Source organism: Mytilus trossulus, chromosome 12 (assembly GCF_036588685.1).
Source record: "Mytilus trossulus isolate FHL-02 chromosome 12, PNRI_Mtr1.1.1.hap1, whole genome shotgun sequence".
NCBI classification, from domain to species: Eukaryota; Metazoa; Mollusca; class Bivalvia; order Mytilida; family Mytilidae; genus Mytilus; species Mytilus trossulus.
This window is the reverse complement of record NC_086384.1, coordinates 54,899,242-54,919,273: the sequence shown is the minus strand read 5'-3', so window position 1 is coordinate 54,919,273 and position 20,032 is coordinate 54,899,242. Positions and strand designations below refer to the sequence as shown.

The window sequence follows — 20,032 nt, the reverse complement described above, 5'->3', positions numbered from 1 at the left end:
TACTAGTCATCACCCCTTCTTCATTGTTTTTTTCTTATTTTGACACACTGTGCTCACACAAAGACTCCTCTTCTACTCCAGGTACAACCTCCTTCTGGGCACCACATGTAACAGCTAAGGCCCCCCCCTTTTTTTCTTATTTTGACACACTATACTTACACAAAGACTCCTCTACTACTCCTGGTACAACCTCCTTCTGGGCACCACATGTTACAGCTAAAGATGGATTCACATTTATTTCAATTAACCAGACCTACAATAAATTAATTTACAATTTTATTTGATTTCAATTTTCAAAGTTTGAATCAAAGCTTTTTAAACAAGAGAAACATGACAAAAGATAGCTTCAGGTTGAGGGAACATTCATTAATTTCGAAATAAGTATCATAAAGTTGACCTCTAAAAGTATGGAGAGCCATTGAAGCCAAATAATGATGGTAAGGGTAAGCCAGTCATTTGATCGTCACAGCATGGTAAGGGTTAATTAAGGTTCCAAATGTCTGAATAGTAAACATGTGATAAAAGTGTTGAATTGCAATATGATAAAAGCCTTTCCTTTAACTCTTCTTGTTTTTCAATAAATGAAATTTAAGAGAGGTTTTGATTGCTCACATTCTGTATCAAATAACTCTCTGTCTAAAGTCAGAAGCCTAAATTTCAGTGGTTGTTTTTTGGTTGCCGACTGCCATATTTTTTTCTGTTTATAGTTTATTTTTCTGATTGAATTGTTTCACATTTGTTTATGTGAGGCTTTTTACAGCTTACAGTATGGTATGGCTTTTGCTCAATATTGAATGCTGTATAGTGACCTACAGTTAATTGCATTTTTTCTTTTATATTACTTGTTTGGTGGATTATTGTACACCAACTTAGCTTTGAGTCTAGCACTTTCTAACCCACTTCACAGCTTTTTGTTCCAAGATTCTTCTAAATGTTATGATATATCTATAAAGGTCCAATTGTTGCATATTCATTTTTTTTTCTTAATAGTACAGAAAAGTCACAGAAATATATCACATGCCAAAACTTAATAATGAACAGTGTGTGTATACTGTCTTGTAGCTACTTTTTCATACCCCATATATCTGTATCTTTGTTTTATTCTTGATCAAAACCTTTAATTTTCTAGTTAAATGTGTTTCATTGTGTTATATTGGAATATTACTATGTGTTGGTTTTTTTTTGCAAAACCTTTTGGAATTTATGGTTCTAATTGCATTTTAAGGATGTAATTTGGTCAGTTTTAGGAGTTTTGTCAGATATACAAACTCCTTAGGTTTTTTTTCTACGATACAGGGTAAACTATATCGCCCCATAACACACATTTTTGATTTTATATAAGACACCATTTGATCATAAAAAGGTGAGTTACTAATATATAAGTAGATTCTAGTTTTCTTTTCTTTCAATTTGAGACTGGAATAATACCAATGCAAACTATAAGGTAAAAGTCTAATTTAAGTCAGCATTTTCACACCATTTATAAAATAAAATATTTTTCATAACCTTACAATTTTTTTTAGCTTATTTTGTTTTTTTACGTATGCTCTTCTGACTTATAGTATCAATTTTCAATTCTGATTCTAGATTTTTTTAATTTCACCTAGTCGAGTACACTGTTATTTTGTAGTGCATTTCTTTTAGACAATAAATGGAAATAAAAAAAAACCCACCTGTGCTTTCTCAATAATATTTTTACAGTGTGTTGTACTACTTTTGGGACAAATTATATCAAAATTAAAGAAAACTTCATCAGCTCTAATTTAAAATATGGACAATTTTATGTTAAGGGGGCCTTGAAATCTTTTGACAGCTTCCAAAGTCCTAATTTTTAATCTGTTTCAACTGGACCAAATCAATACTTTACTTTAAAATTCATTACCCAAATTTTTTGACAGTGTCATTTCATCCCTTGACTTACTATTTGAGGCATAAAACATGGGGAAATACATTTGGAAGGGTATCAACAAAATTGGCAAGTTTCAAACTGTCCACACTAGGGACTACATTCGTGGACAACGAAATTAAGGGACGATAATTGTGTACTCGGACCAGTAGCATCTTTAACTTCATACTGTATTTGGACTTTTTAAAACATTTTTTACTGATAAATGATTTGAAAAGGAAATGCACATCTGGCATACAAAACTTTCATCTCGGTATCTATGATGAATTTACAATAGCCTCTCTTTCATACCTTGAGGTCAGCGTCCACCATAAAATCCAAGCCAAACAGATCAAAGTATCCAATTCTCTGGTTTAATTTATGTTTCACACTGTTAAAACAATGGATCATTATCTTCTGCATTTGTTTCTGAAAAAAATATCCCAAATAATTTATAAAAAAGGTTGAATGTTTATTGGAGGTGGTCCTATATAGGACAGATCTACTATAGACGAGACAAGATGGCTTCTTTGTAAAAGGTTTAGATAGCTATAAAACCAGGTTTAATAAACCATTTTTCTGCACCAGGAAATGTCTATACCAAGTCAGGAACAATTAGTTTGATGTGTTTTAGCTTTTATATTTGCCCTTTAGTAAGGAACTTTCTGATTTGAATATTCCTTGAAGTTTGTAATTTTTGTTATTTTTTGTACATGCATGTTCAGGACTAAATAACATATTAATAAATATGCCAAGTCACGATTTTGAATGACGACGCCCACAAGGTAACAGTTGACATTAGGACAATCCTATTTGTTCTTATTCTTGGCCAATCAGTTTGTAAACTGTATTTCTTCTTCCGAATGTTTCCATTCACAATCTCTAATGTATTTAAATAAGATCATGTGTCCATATGACATTCTGAAACACTCTCATGTTCATCAACAAGCAAGTATTATAAAAAATATTACGGTAATGGCACAACAAGCCTTTTCATTTAAGTAATATCTAAATTCCCAACATTTTTATATTTTTTTAATTTACATCCAGTCTATATGAAGCTTTTTCAATTTTTTTATTATGAAGCAAAGGTGTTGCCGATTCTTTAGGAGCATCTTTGTTGTCTTTCCATGTTGTTTTTTTCAGATTTGTTTGTCTTTCAGTTCCTAAGATGGCCCTTTGTAACTTTATCCTCTTTATTGTAAATAATGATAAAAAGTGGATTAACCAACCGTTAAGATATTTTTAACCCAGTCTGGTTCCACACCAGATTTTGCAGCTATTTTCTCGTTAAAATAATCATTGAACTTTTCCATTGACCAGACTGTATCTTCTTTGATATCCTTGAAGTTTGGGTCCTTTTTCTGAACAAACTGTAAAACAAAAATATAGAATAAACTGAAAGTTATCTTCACATGAAAGGTGAGGGATCTGTAGCCCTTTTCACAAAAAATCTGAAGTGTAAAATTTAACACAAGTTTGAAATATTCCTTAACAATTCAACCAAATATTTTTATTGTAAGATTTTTATTGTAATTTTACAATTAAGATTTTTTGTGTAAAGGGCTACTGGGTTGAATACTGTAGGAGTTGATTGTCCAATACTTGTACCCTCCTCTATAAATATTGCTGAATAATTATAAACAGTAAGTTACCAATTTTAGAAAAAGGTGAGAAAATTCCTAAAACAATTCTTTAGAACATACCAATTTGATTTTTAATTTTTCGGACAAAACCTTCAAAAATTATAGGGTGAGGGAATTTTTTTTAATGTATTCATTTCTTAAAAATGAGTTTTGTTGAGGCAGGTGCTCATGCTCAACAAGTGGAGCGAGCGGTATGATTTTTTTTTAAATTGTGTAATTTAGAATTTTATGTACATGTTAAAACGTCTGGGTAACGTCAAATAAAAAGGATGAAAAACATGCTCTTATGCATATAATTTGATGTAAACTTGTGTAATTGTGCCTGTAGTAGTCAGTACTTTTGCCCTTGAAAACAGCAATGTATTTCAAACTGGAAGTGGTAGCACCAATAATACATCCCTAATTATTACTATCAGGCAAATCCCTATACCACCACTTTAGTCTCGAACGTTGGAACTCTTAAATTTTCCCTTACAAAAGAGTTCTGTTTGCATGTAAATAGACCAACAAGGGGATATGGGGTTTTCATCAAAATAAGATAAATCTGTCATTTTTTTTTAAATGTGTCAAGAGACAACAACCTGACCATAGAACAAACAACAGTCAAAGGCCACCAATGGGTCTTCAAAGTAGCAAGAAACTGCAGCCCCTAAACAAATATATTAAAAGTTCAGTGATAATGGACGTCATTCTAAACTCCAAATTATACACAAGAAACTATAACTAGAGGCTCTTAAGAGCCTGTGTCGCTCACCTTGGTTTATGTGAATATTAAACAAAGGAAGCAGATGGATTCATGACAAAATTGTGTTTTTGTGATGGTGATGTGTTTGTAAATCTTACTGTAATAAACTGTCTTGCTGCTTACAATTATCTCTATCTATAATGAACTTGGCCCAGTAGTTTCAGTGGAAAATGTTAATAAAAATTTACCAATTTTATGAAAAGTGTTAAAAATTGACTATAAAGGACAATTACTCCTTAGGGGGTCAATTGACCATTTTGGTTATGTTGACTTATTTGTCAATCCGACTTTGCTGAACATTATTGATGTTTACAGTTTATCTCTATCTATAATAATATTCAAGATAATAACAAAAAACAGCAAAATTTCCTTAAAATTACCAATTCAGGGGCAGCAACCCAACAAAGGGTTGTCCGATTCGTCTGAAAATATCAGGGCAGATAGATCTTGACCTGATAAACAATTAAACCCCTGTCAGATTTGCTCTAAATGTTTTGGTTTTTGAGTTATAAGCCAAAAACTGCATTTTACCCCTATGTTCTATTTTTAGCCACGGCGGCCATCTTGGTTGGTTGACCGATTCACGCCACACATTTTTTAAACTAGATACCCAAATAATGATTGTGGCCAAGTTTGGATTAATTTGGCCCAAAAGTTTCAGAGGAGAAGATTTTTGTAAAAGATAACTTAGATTTACGAAAAATGGTAAAAAAATGACTATAAAGGGCAATAACTCCTAAAGGGGTCAACTGACCATTTCGGTCATGTTGACTTATTTGTTAATCTTACTTTGATGAACATTATTGCTGTTTACAGTTTATCTCTATCTATAATAATATTCAAGATAATAACCAAAAACAGCAAAATTTCCTTAAAATTACCAATTCAGGGGCAGCAACCCAACAAAGGGTTGTCTGATTCGTCTGAAAATTTCAGGGCAGATAGATCTTGACCTGATAAACAATTAAACCCCATGTCAGATTTGCTCTAAATGCTTTGGTTTTTGAGTTATAAGCCAAAAACTGCATTTTACCCCTATGTTCTATTTTTAGCCGTGGCGGCCATCTTGGTTTGTTGACCGGGTCACGCCACACATTTTTTAAACTAGATACTCCAATTATGATTGTGGCCAAGTTTGGTTTAATTTGGCCCAGTAGTTTCAGAGGAGAAGATTTTTCTAAAAGCTAACGACGACGGACGACGACGACGGACGACGGACGCCGGACGCCAAGTGATGGGAAAAGCTCACTTGGCCCTTCGGGCCAGGTGAGCTAAAAATAAAAAATCGTACCAGACAAACAAAGACCAGAGGCTCATGACTTAATTGGGACAGTTGCAAAAATGCTGCAGCATTAAACTTGTTTTTGATATCTCAACCCTCTCCCTATACCTTTACCTCTATAGCCAATGTAGATAATTATAGATTATCGTTGATTATCTCGACAAGATTGATTTTCTCGCTTGAGCTGGTATAGCGAAAGTGAGAAAAGCAATGGAGTTGAGATGACCAATGATAATCTGTTTATCGCTATTTTACCTATGACGACGTTGTCAATTTCAATGTCAATTTGGTTAGCAACGCCACGTGGCGCCTCCTTAGTCTCTAACGATAATTTTTCCATATCAAGCGAGAAGCATGATATGAAAATTATCACAAAAAAAGATCAAAGGAAAAATGAACAAAATAGCGATAAAACTAAATATTATAACAGAGATAGTTACCTGATTTGTGAGATGAATGCTCAGATTTGAGTCATCATTATCGTATTTGGCACAACACAGTCGCACATATCCTTTGTGGTACAACACTAAGAACGGTACTGTGGATGCAATCAACATATAGGCTCTGACATCAAACTTCCTAGCAGCTAGTAACAATGGGTTCATAATGTACCTGGAAGAGAAGAGAATTGATTATTGTTGGTGGATGTCCAGTGACAAATATGTCAGCATGTTCAGCTGAATGTTTAGTGACAAGGATGTCGTGTATGTTCAGTGGAATGTCCAGTGACAAATAAGTCAGGTATGTTTAGTGAATAAAACAGTAACCCTTAATTTCTACAGAATTCAGACTTGTTACTGGTTTTGTACTCACATGAGCAACAGGACAGGTGCCACATGTGGAGCAGGATCTGCTTACCCTTCCAGAGCACCTGAGATCACCCCTAGTTTATAGTTTAATATGTTGTACTTTGTGTAATGTTGGTTTTCTTTTTCTTATTTTAGTCAAGTTTATTTTCTACTTTAAGCTTGAATGTCCCTTCCGTATCTTTCACCTCTTTTTACAACAAGAATATAAGTGCATAGGATAACATGATTGCAGCATCCCTTTCCTGTCTAGTGAACCATAAAAGATATTTCAAAAGCCTAAAATTGCATACATTTTGAAATAATTCACATCAAACTAAACAAGTTTTTTTAAGTTGGTGAGACCACACCATCAAGGTAATAACTTAAACCAGTTTTGAACTATGTACTACGATACCATCAAAGAAGTTGAGCAAACATAACATCTGTTTTAAATTAGTCAAACTTTTTTATTTCATTTTTTTAGTTATGATTTACTCATTCTTGAGAAAACCTTTTTTATTTTATTCTTTAATTCTTGTCTAATAGATAAAGGAAGATGTGGTACAAGTGCATTTGAGACAATCTCCATCCAAATAACAATCAATAAAAGTTAATCATTAAAGGTCAAGGTACAGCCTTCAACACCTAGCCTTGGCTCACACCAAACAGCAAGCTATAAATGGCCCCAAAAATTAATAGTGTAAACCCATTCAAAACTGGAAAATCTGTTTAATTGAAACCACCCAAGTTACAACTTGGTCTGCCTTTAGTGGCTATAAACACTGAGTGTAAGTTTCAAAACATTTGGTTGAGGCAAACTTAAGTTGGATAAAGGAGAGCATTTCAAGACATACATACATACAGATGAACAAGGGAAAGTCTTAATGCCCCTGATATGACGGGGACATAAAAAATATCAAGACTGCATTGAAATACTGTGGATTCTTTATCATTAGTTAGATACCAATTTTCGTGGATTTCATGGGTACAGGTAAACAACGAAATTAAATGTTTAACAAATGATTTTTTTTAATATAGGCTTGTATGCAGATATCAGCAAAACCACGAAATTAAATATCCACCAAAATTGGTACCCTCAAAAATAAATGAATCCATTGAAGTATAATATTTGATGAATTATCTACCTTTGTACAATCCTACTCATGAGCGGTTTAGTAGACCGTGACAATTGTTCCTTTTTCTGCTCTCTTTCTTCCAATGTTTTATTGATTTCATCACGAGATCGTATAATGAAGATTCCCTTCCCTTGGTTCAAACCTGTAGGCTTACAGATCCACATTTCTCCATCTGAAAAAATTATTAATAATTGTTGAGGATTAAGTCAGTCTAATGGTAAAATTTATATCAGACTTCAGCAAAACCAAGTTGCCATCTTCACCACTACAGGATAGAAACTTTGCTCTTCGGCTACAGCTGTCAATCTAAATAAAATCTCTGCATATAAAAAAAAAACATTTTCTGGTCAAGATTTTCAAATGTTATGATATGAAAGGACAAAAAGTATGGAATTTTTGCGATGAATCTTTGCAGAATCCTTTCGGCATAGAAAATGATTTCAGTAGGCTTTTGAATAATAATAGTTATTAATTTTTACTGTATAATAACTACAAACTTTTGGATGGTAGATTGCATATTTCCTCAAGCCTCTATGTTTAAGAGCCACAAAAACATGGTATTTTGACAATCCACAATATCTAGAATTTAAAGCCTACAATGTACTCTAATGAAGTGATTTTTAACCAGAAAGTAAGGCTTTGAAATAATCTATTTAAGGTAAGAACCAAATTATGACCAATGAAATTGTAATTTCCATAAAGTTTAAACTGCAAGACCAACTAACAGACAAAATTAACTGGTCCTGGAAAAACATTTGGACCCTGAATACAAGAACACAGTGTCATATCCAGTAGTAGAATCATTGCAAATTAAACAAAGATTTGTATAACTTTTTTGAATTTTGGTTCATGCGTGGTGGTGCCCCTCAATTCTGGATCCACTCAAAGTCATTAAATGTCCTCAATAAACTATCAATTAACCATAAATTTGTATTTTTACCTTGATAAACTTCCAGAAATATATCTTTATTATTTTTTTCATCAAGTCTGTAAGTCTCTGGGAAGAAGTCATTAAATTTCAATCTGGGTGGTCTCCCCTTTGTTGACAAGGTAACACGTTCATATTCCTGTAAACTGTTCAGTAGACCTAGCTTGTTGGTCAACAGCTGACCATTAGGGATATGGTTGACTAACTGGTCACCTGAAAATAAAAATATGAAAAATATCTACATGATCTAGTCTTGTTTATTTTTGTAAGGTGAAATAATAAGAAAGTTAAATTTTCATTACAAATATTATTTTGAAGCACTGATATTGAAGATTACAATTAAATAGGTTATAAATTTAAGAAAACATTAGAAATGAATATATCCTTTATACTGTAAACAAACAATTTTTTTTGTGTATACTTTTGTTAGAATCTACCATTACCATATATTTTAGCATAATTAGTAATTATTTTTGTTCAATACTTTTAAATTGTATAATGTAAATAATAATGGAGGCTTTGTTTTGTGAAATTTTCAACTGAAAAAAGTTGCATAAATAAATCACTTGCTAAAATCTTCTTTTATATAAATATGTATATACTAACAAAATTATAAAATAAATTTATTAACAACACTAAATGTTAGAAAACACAAGAAAATAGCTCCCTGAAATATGCTAGCAAGGGCAAAAAAAAAGGACACGAGTGTTTGCAATATCAAGTTGACGTGACACAATTATAAGTCACAAGTTTCCCGATACTATTGACTTCTCAATATATAACTAAGGACTATTGATGTGAAACTGTTGTTGAATAATATGTTTATAACTTAACGAGTGATATCTACTGACTAATAGTTTTATTACAGGAATTTTAAGACCTTTTATAACGGTTGTAAACTTTATACAATGACTATTCAGCAGCAATAAAATAAATGCTGGCAAGAATGAAATGGATTATGATGTTCTTATTCATATTTCGCCTTCGGTCTCAAGTAATGAATTAGCTTTACTTCTCTTTGAGGGGTGAAGCGTACATATAATATCTCTGTTTAAAGAAACAAACTATAACTGGCCAGTGACCTTGACCCTAGTATATAAGCACCTGTTCCATAATAACTTGTCATTATTTTTCTTGAGGGTGAAGTGGACACTTCACACAAGTTCTTTTTAGTTATTTTATTTTTATCTTAAATTTGGGAGAAAGTTATTAAAGTTACATTAACTTGTCTACGAAGTACGACAAGTTCTAATGTTATTTTGTTATTTTCATATAATAATTCCTCAATTGTCTACCATGTATGACAAGTGTTGATGGAAATGAATTTAAAAATTTCTTGTCTACGATGTATGACAAGTGTTCATGGAAATTAATTAAATATTTTATTGTCTACGATGTATGACAATTTTATATATTCATTAAGTTTTTGCATTAGTACGATGTACGGCACATGTGTTACTTAATTCATACTCCTGTTTGTTAAACAGGTAGATATTTAAAAGTATTTCTATTCACCTGAAGGTCGTGAGTACTCTTCACAATTTACACGTGTTTTACCTGCACAGGTACACATTTTTGTATTACAATGGCTGAATTTGTTTATGCAAATGTATTGTTTTTTGCAAGATGTTTAGAATGATGTTTACACTTACTAGGGTTATGTTATGATTTTTATCACCTCTGGAGTGTTTTAGAAATTAAAGATGATAAATTTAATAGGAAATCAAGAGGTATTTTGAATAAATCCTCTTCTTAAACAGTTATAAAACCTAGTAGTTTTATAATAGGTCATAATGGCATGGCAATTGGAAATAATTGACAAAGCAACAAAACCTGTAAAAAGTAAGTTTTAAAATCTAGTGCTACTGGTATAACTTCAAAATCTACTTGATTTGTGAATGTTTCTCACGAAAGTGCTGTTGAGATTTAAGATAGGCATGTATATTGTTACATTTACTCATTATTATTAATGTAGTAAAGAACCTGTATGAATCATGAGGTTTGAGACAGTTTCACTGCCTTCAACTCTAGCAGAGTTTGTAGAGAAACCTGCTGCTTTATTTGAATTTTGCCATTAGAGGCTTACTTTTATGAAGATTTAGTTCTATTTTTTGATCTGATCTATTGAAATGATACGGTGTATGTACCTCTTTTTGTGCCATGGCTGATGATAGTCCAGCCGGAGTTGAATTTGATACGTCTTTTGATCCTGCATTAAGGTTTTCAGAAGCTTTTAAGGCTTTTTTTTAGTGAGATTAATGGTCCATTATCTCATCCTGTTTGTTGAACAGTTTAATCATGATTTTGATAAAATCAGGAAAATATAAAGTTCATAGAGGAATTAATACTATCACACTGAGAACTGTGACAATCCTAGTGTGTCTAGGATAAATAAAAAATCGAAATGGCACTGCCTAGACAGGCCCACTCTGTGGTTTCAAAGATGCAGGAAACCCAGAGATTCTTTCTTAAGGGTTTGATCATCACCCCTATTGTTGAGTTGGCTATTTCTTGTTGTAAGAATAAGCCATTGGATCTTGATAATACAAGGATTTTATTGTAAAATTCTATTTGTTTGTTTGACCATGGGTTTCTGGTTAAACCCGTAGGAGATGCTCAGAAATATTTAGATGATAAAACTTTTTTGTAATTCTGTTGTGATAGCTGCTTTATCACATTTCTAGTTATGATTGCAAAAAGCAAACTTGTGTTTATACAAAGATTCTAAAGCAAATTATAGATTCCTTGGAAGAAGTTCCAGATCTAGCAATTAATTTACTCCCAGCTGTTATGGGAAAGGCAATATCAGTTTTTTAACTGCAGATGCTCTGTTGGTCAACTAGTGTACTATACTAGTAGGCAATTCCCTTCATTGAGAGGGAGAGGTTTCCAAAAGGGAACAGAGAATTTCGAAGAGGTCACTTTTCTCAACCAGTTGCTATATATACAGTAGATAACTTAAATATTATGATTTGGAAAATGTTTCTAATGATCTATTGATATTAGATATATATTAAGAAATGGTTATAAAATTATTTTTAATGATGTACCACAAGGTTTATCTTTTTGAATTAAATACATTTCACCTTTCATAAGGATGAATTATTTTCATAAGTCCAAAAAATTGATAGCTAAGGGGGCTATTTAAGAGGTTGATCGATCAATGGAAAATCAGTTTATTTCCTATATTTTTTCTTAGTTCCTAAGAAAGATTGGTCTTCAAGGCCTGTATCTATTTGAAAAATTCAAACAAACTTAGTTTGTGGCTAATCAGCATTTGGAGCAGGACCATTTTTCTTTTGTTTAGATGTAATTCTTTTTAGAATAATTATCTTATATATATAGAGAGAGAGAGCTAACATCTATAGATCTCACAGATGCATATTTAGGTATCATTTATGATTATATCACAATTTCCTGATTCATGTGGAAAAGACATTGATATGATATTTATGTTTTTTGTTTTGGATTGGCTTCTGCATCAAGAGTTTTTACTAAGGTTTTAAAACCTGTCTTATGTATTTATGAAATAATGTCACTTGAAGTATATACATGCTATAGTTTATACATTGATGATTCTTTTATTATGGATCAGAGTTTAGATGATTGTATTGTGAATACAGAAGAAGTGGTGCAAATGCTTGATAAGCTGTGCTTCGGAATAAATTTTGAGAAGTTGGTACTCATTCCTTGGAAGCACATTGTTTTCCTTTGTCTCATTATTGATACTGAGCTATTTAAGTTTTTCTGACAGATGAGAAATGGTAAAATTATCTCCCTTGGGAATTTTTTTCTTAAATAGAATTGTGTAACTGTATTTAAGATGATTATATCATATATTGGTCTTGTGACGAATGCTTTTAATGCAGTATCTTTGGGAATGTTACATTGCAGAAACATGGCGAGAAATAATGTTGAAACACTGTATAGTTGTTACAGTGTTTATTATCATCAATAGGCATGATAGGTGAAATTTTTTAACAATTTAAAATCAGAAATTAAAAATTTGATTTATAGACCCATCCAAATAAGTTTTTGGATTGAACTAGATTCCTCTGACAAAAGAAGGATTTGGGATCCAAATTTGAAGAAAATGTTTCTGTTGGTAGAATTTATTGGAGCTTCTTTTTAAGAGTATGCACTCATTTAATATAGGTTTCATAGTATTGTTGGCTATATTTTTCTTTTGGAGAAAAAGTTTTAGTCACAGAGATCTCGAGTTATACAATCAGAAAATACTATTTCAGTAGCTTTTATTATGCAATAGGAGGTATAACCTCTTTGTCACTTAACATACTTACTACAAATATTTCATTATTTGGGCTTGGTGTTCAAGAAAGAACATTTTTATCACAGCTCTTTATATTCCTTGTAAGAAAATTTTGATGCTTATATGTCTAAAAAATTTACAGATTCAAAAGGATGTCAATTGAAAGAAGATATATTTGTTTTGTTGTTATTACATTTTCAAATCTGTAGATAATTACTTCATTGTCTTTAGACCAACAAGCTCCTTTCAGAGATGTTTGTATTTTTCATGATCAGAATTAAGACCTTATATTTTCCCATCTTTTTCATTGTTTGGGATAATTATAAAGAAAATTATTAGTGATAAAGTTCAGAAGGCTCTTTTGGTTATCCTTTTTGGCTTGCTCAGAGTTAGTTTTCTTTGCTAAGACCAATTTTAATTTATTTGCTAGTTAAACTGCTAAGCATAAAAACTTAGTAACAATGTTGTATACTGAAGATAATGTCTTTCCGTCAGGAAGAGACTTAATTTAACTGTATATTGTAAAAAATATAAGTGAACCAACACCTGAAGGGTTGATTGTGCAGTAGGGTAAAAACGTGTGTATTATACTCAGAAATCACTTTAATATAAACAGGAGATTTCAGAATCATTTGTAAAATATATTTACACTTCATCTTGGAGACCTTGCATCTATAATCAAGCATTATCAATATTTTTTGAGAAATTTCATTATTTGGTGTGATCAATTCCTTATCACCATCTAAAAAGGATGTTATTGATTATTGAAATTTTTGTAAAACACAAGCTTTTCATATTCAGCATGTTTAATGTGAATTTTCCTTGTTCTATGTTGAAACAGACTTTATCCTTTAAGAAAAAGATGTTACTTAATTTGTTTGTTTACTACATGTATTTGTGTAGGGTTGCTTAAACCTGAATCTGCAATTGAAGAGTTAGATACTCTTTCACTTGGGAGATGAATTTAGTGCTATCTTTTTTAGGTTCTTAATATTCATTGGAGTATTTAACATTGAAGACAGTCTTTAATACTTGTGTCTTTATTTGTCTTGACTACATCTGCCTTAAAGTACTATCTTTATCAGCTGTAGATTTACATTCTATGTCTTTCATTCAGATCGAGACATGGCACTTTATTTTTTCATATACATGAGTTTTTGAAAAATACTGATCTGTTAGATAGTTTACCTAATGAGGTGATCAAAGGTTTTGATAAACCAAAACTTTGTGTTGTTAAGACAATGATTTATCATGTTTTGTGTACAAAATAGGTGAGAGAATTCATCTAAGTCTTTTCGTAAAGTTTAGATAGTTAGAGAGAGTTCTAATTTTATCCGATGTTTTAAGGTTAACTCATTTAGAGGAACCTCTTCTTAAGTGCATTTAGCTTCAGGATGTTCTATTAAGGACATATTATGGCAACAGTTTTGTCTGGACATATGGTAAAACTTTTTCAAGTTCTATAACAGGAAAGTAAATAATATCAGTACTAAAACACTTTTCTTCAGTTGTAGTTACTGGATGATCTTGTGATTTTTATCCTTTATTAAATGTTGGCATTTATATAAAAAATGTTTTTAGTTTGTGTCTACACTTTAAACAAGCTAATTCATTACTTGAGACCGAAGGCGAAATATGAATAAGAATGTTCCTTCATCCAAGCATATCTTGGATGTACAGGATGAAGGTCATTCTTAGAATATGAGCCTGAGGCTCGAAAGTAATTAATTCCCACCCTAGGGATTATCAGTCAGACCCACCCTTTTCCACTGGGTTTTATATTTGGTGGACACAAACTTGCTTTAAATTATGACAAGTTATTATGGAACAGGTGCTTATATACTAGGGTCAAGGTCACTGGCCAGTTATAGTTTGTTTCTTTAAACAGAGATATTATATGTACGCTTCACCCCTCAAAGAGAAGTTAAGCTAATTCATTACTTTCGAGCCTCAGGCTCATATTCTAAGAATGACCTTCATCCTGCACATCCAAGATGTGCTTGGATGAAGGAACATCAACATGTTTACTGTTTGTTTTCGTTAAAATCTATGTAAAATGCTTCTCAATTTCCTCATTTTTTACTTTTTATTCAAACTCCTATAGTCTAGTCCTTCCACTAAATTGGCTTCATACTTATTAAGTTACTGAAATTATTCACATGAAATATTTGCATGCATAAATAATTTTGAAAAACAGCAAAACTGCATCTAACTCCATTTAACAGAAATATTGGTGTCAATACTAAATTCAAGCAGTATTAAATTTGAATTTTGAAACTTTTCCATGAATAATTAATTATAACAAACAGAAAAATGCATTTTCAACTCTTCATACAGAAAAGTGGTTGAATGCATATGGTAAATATAAAATTAACAGGCATTGAATTTGAATTTTGTAGATGATGTGCTTACTTGAATAAATAATTATAAAAAATTTCAATTCTTTTTACAGAACAGTGGTTGAATTGTAAATAGATAAATATCCGTTGATCAATGTTCGACACGATTTTAATATTTAAACAGTTATACAAAAGTATCGTATTTTATTATTAACAAAATCAATAAGATTTATTGTGTTAACTCTAAATGTTAACTTCCTACTAAAATATGTCAAGAAAAGAAACGTTCCGAACTTCGACGAAACTTAGGAATATTAATGTGTATAATAAATCTTCAAAGGTCAACCAACTTGGAAAGAGTTCAAACATATGTACTCCAAACTAAATATAATCAATTTAAAAAGTGAAATAAATATTGATCAAGCCTGAATTTAGGTTTAAATTTGTCAAAGGTCTTGTAAAAATAAATTCCCTTAATGAAAACGTCCACTGTTTTTTGATATTTATATATTTGATATTTCATATTGTGACAATATTCCCGATTACTACTTTAATCATCTTACTGTTTGACAATTGGGTATTGTAAATATTTAATTAGTCGAAACGATGACTTGAATACAGTCCAACAAATAGGAGGGTCTGAATGAGGGCAGATTTTTTTGGGGCATAAATTTTTTTCCATTATTCTCTATTCTTAATTGTATTTCAACTCATTACTCTATAAGAGGGGGGAGGGGGCATCATTTCTGTATCTTTATATTTTTACCATTATTCTATATTCTTTGTATTTAATCTTATTAGTCTATTCCATATTTTTTGGGATCATTTTCCTCTTTTCTTTATATTTTCTGTAACCCCCATCCATTTTTCTCTAGTCTTTATATTTTACTTAAGATATAATTCCTTCATGTCATGCTCTATGCTCATTTTAACATGGGTAGGCATTATATTTGTCGATATTTTACACTGAGCGTTAGATTACTAATATGACAAATACAATATATTTATAGGTCGAAGTGTACGAAAATACCGTAAGAATGTTAAGCTGTTCCTGTGTCCTCCCCGAGGAGTCTGTATATTACATTTCACATTTGTTTCAAAACTACGAGCAGGACAAATATATGTTGTTTGACAAAAATATAAGAAAAGTTTATGATAGCTGCTTAAATGTAAATATTTAAAAGGATAACGATGGAAATAACTTTAATATAAACAGTAAGTCTGTGTACATGTGTCAAACGTATTTTTTGTGCTCATTAGAACACGGCTTTGTTAACAAAGCGTAATAAAGACGTCATATTAGAATCCAATATTCTCTATTATTTAAATTTTTCTCTATTATGTAAACCCCCATCCACAACCTCAAATACTATATATCTTGTGACTCTTATATTATTTATTGACAGAATTTGTATCTGTTAATTTGTATAATACCATTACTATAATATTACACCATAGTCCTCGTTAGACAAAATACAATTTTATCAAAAAAAGAAACGTGTACGATTGAATTTACCTAATATTCATTTGAGACAACTAATTAGCATAACAAGTTTTACATTTATTCAAACTGAAGCTCTTAAATTCCATAAAAAATTCTGGTAGCAAAATTAATCGTCTGCTTCAAAAAATCTGTGTTAACCATATGCTTTGAAAAGTCTGTGTTAACCAGATGCTTTAATTTCACATGTTCTAATGACAGATTAAGAATTATTTCCCTTTAAAATCTTTATATATATAAAAAAGAAGATGGGGTATGATTGCCAATGAGACAACTATCCACAAAAGACCAAAATGACACAGACATTAACAACTATAGGTCACTGTATGGACTTCAACAATGAGCAAAGCCCATACCAAATAGTCAGCTATAAAAGGCCCCATTAAGACAATGTAAAACAATTCAAATGAGAAAACTAACAGCCTTATTTATGTTAAAAAATTAATGAAAAACAAATATGTAACAGTCATAAACAAACGACAACCACTGAATTTACAGGCTCCTGACTTGTGATAGGCACAAACATAAATAATGTGGCGGGGTTAAACATGTTAGGGGGATCCCAACCCTATGCACACTCATCATTTTTTCTCTCTTTTATGAAAACATCTATAACATATAATTTTGTACTACAGACACATGTTTCGTCTACATTAAAGACTCATCAGTGAAACTGAAAAAAATAAATGGAGAATGTTTCCCTGGGATGCAGATGATGCCCCTGCATGCATATAAGGATATAAAGAAAAATAACTATGTCACCCAATTCTAAACTAGATCTGTGTTTTATAATGTAAGAAGCATTGTTCAGAAAGTTTCATTAAATTTGGTTAAGGAAACCTAAAGTTACAGAATGGACACTTATTTTGGGACATACAGATGTATAATTGGGTAAAACCGTGGCATGGGATAAAAAATTATAGGCCAAATATAGTACAAAGTTGAAGGCACAATATAAAGCTAGTTAATTCCTGATAAAAAAATGAAATTCAAGAATATTTAAACATTAAGCAATCTACAAAACATGTATATAAAAATGAGTATATGAATTAGTTTATGGAGATCTTTAGATTTTGGTCTGCATTAAATACTTGAGAAGATATTAGTAACGTTATATAACTAATTTTAGGCATATCATTTTATTTTGGTTAAAAGCATTGTATATGTTTTTACCCATTTTAAATTCTATGTTTATTCAGAAACAAAATATTTTGCTCATGGAACTCTTTCCTTTCTAAGCAGTAAAATAAACTTCTACTAACCTGACTCTCTGCTATTTGTAATTAGATACTAAAGTTTAGAAATCAGAGTCACAATTTGTCTAAGGGAAAAAAGTTAAAAATAATAACCAGAGAAGTCTCAGGAAATATATATATATCACAAGAGAAGTCTCAAGAAGTATATATATAACCAGAGAAGTCTAATTGGCTCAGGAGTGGAAAAAAAATCTACAATCATTGGCTTTAAACAAAAAATTTCATAAAGAGAAACAATGAACAATAGTTCTATGAGAATAGGCAACTTCAAAGGGAGATAATCTAAACATTTCTACTTTAAAGTGAGCTAATCTAAATACACACGAAATGTTCATGCTTGTGCCTTGTTTATTGTTTATTTTAGACTTTTAATTGTTTGGATAAATGTTTTACATTTTATAAATCAAATATAGTTTTTTTTATTAGAATCATTGAATTTGACAGCTAGTTTTAATAAAGACAATGCAATTTCTCATAAGAACTTCTTTTACAGCTTTTAACTGTATCACTTTTACTATGAAGTTTCTTAAAAAATAATAATCTAAAATTTGGAAAGCTCATATGAACTACTACATTTATTTCAATGGTCAAAAGATAGTGTTGTCAACGATGAAGATTGAAGTTTATAATGCTGATTACATTCCCAAGTATTGTCTCTATGAGATAAAACATAAAATAGTATCTGGGAACCAGTATGTAAACCAAACAAAACTATCTATGAATATTACATATCTCCCAAAAAGAGGTGTGGTTTGTCAAATAGCTGAAGTTACATAGTGAAAACTGTATGCAAACTTTGGCAAAACCATGAAATAATATATTCACCAAAAATACCATTTTTCTTTAATCCGCTAAAATTGGTACCCTCGGAAATAAATGAACCCACACTTACAAGGACTACTGCATATAAACTCTTACTTAGCAAAACCATGAAGAGCAGATACGGGTGACTAAATTATTACACCAAACATGTAACATAACACACAATTTAACTAATGGATTCTATTTACTCTGCAAATAATGTAATAGATATATTATAGTTTTGGCAATTTATTTTTTCAAGTTTGTAAAACTGCCAAAAGTCGAACTTTTCACAAGCAAGAGGTGTGACCGCTGATAATGTTTTGCACATAATTCAATTTTAACACTGAGCTATAAATTTCAAAAAGATAATAAAACATTTGTTTACGGACAGGTTTTTAACTAACAATTCTTTTCATAGGAACTTTAAATGAAAAGTTGAATTACTAAATCTACTGTTGATTTTACATCCTGATATTACATACCTTTATACCTTTATACCTTTATCTTCGGGTCGTTTTAAATAAGCCAAAGGCTTCTACTGACCCCTCATCTTGGATTGTCGTATATGCATTTCTCTTCTCATAATTAATATATATATATATAATATATATTAAAACTTATAGTAAAAAACACTTATTTGGGTGTGCGCAGCTGAACGCTTAATTAACACGAACATATGAATTTATAAGGGTTCCAGTTTTCGCCATTTAGTGCAGACTTAAAATTATTTAGAGTCTTTGCCGTCACTGTTAAATCAGACAGGTTATTCCACTGATCCACTACTCTAATTGAAAAAGTATTTAGTCTATGTGTGGTCTTACACTGTTTTTTAAACAGTTTTAATGAGTGACCTCTAGTATTATTAGATGGTGCTAAAGTAAATAGCTTCATCCAGTCGATGTCATCTATACCATGCAACGATTTGTAGACTTGTATCATGTCATTCCTATCCCTACGATATTCCAAAGTTGGCAAACCCAATGAACGTAGCCTGTCTTCATAATTAAGATGACAAATATTTTTCACCAGTTTTGTGGCCCTCCTTTGTACAGATTCCAGTTTACGGATGTCTTTTTTAAGATACGGTGACCAGACGCATGTCGCATATTCAAGCAGCGGACGCACTATTGATTTATAAATAGTAAGAAACATATCTTGATCCATGTAATCAAAAGAATGATGAATAAGAGACAACACTCTCTGCGCTTTGTTATAAATATCACTTATATGTTTTTCAAATTTCAAATTAGACTCGAAAGTTACTCCAAGATCCTTTTCTTCATTCACTGTAGATAATGCAATAAAATTTCCAGATTCATCCAACATGGTATAACGATATTGCAGGTCATTGTCAGGATTAATATGCAATACTTTACATTTAGCAGCATTAAATTTTAATTTCCACATATCTGACCATTCACATAATCTGTCCAAATTTGCCTGTAACTTACT

At 31.2% G+C, this 20,032-nt stretch overlaps 1 protein-coding gene across 6 annotated transcripts in view; it reads right to left on the bottom strand.

The window, feature by feature from the left end:
- Positions 1-20,032, bottom strand: part of LOC134692870 (probable beta-tubulin polyglutamylase) — a 130,763-nt gene that overhangs the window by 5,164 nt on the left and 105,567 nt on the right. For all 6 annotated transcript variants that reach the window (XM_063553485.1, XM_063553480.1, XM_063553481.1 and 3 more), the window contains 6 exons: positions 8,423-8,623; positions 7,492-7,654; positions 5,999-6,170; positions 3,118-3,258; positions 2,198-2,314; positions 160-253 (listed from right to left, as the gene is read on the bottom strand). In XM_063553485.1, the coding sequence (XP_063409555.1) occupies positions 160-253; positions 2,198-2,314; positions 3,118-3,258; positions 5,999-6,170; positions 7,492-7,654; positions 8,423-8,623 (888 nt within the window). The remainder of the gene's footprint in view (positions 1-159; positions 254-2,197; positions 2,315-3,117; positions 3,259-5,998; positions 6,171-7,491; positions 7,655-8,422; positions 8,624-20,032) is intronic.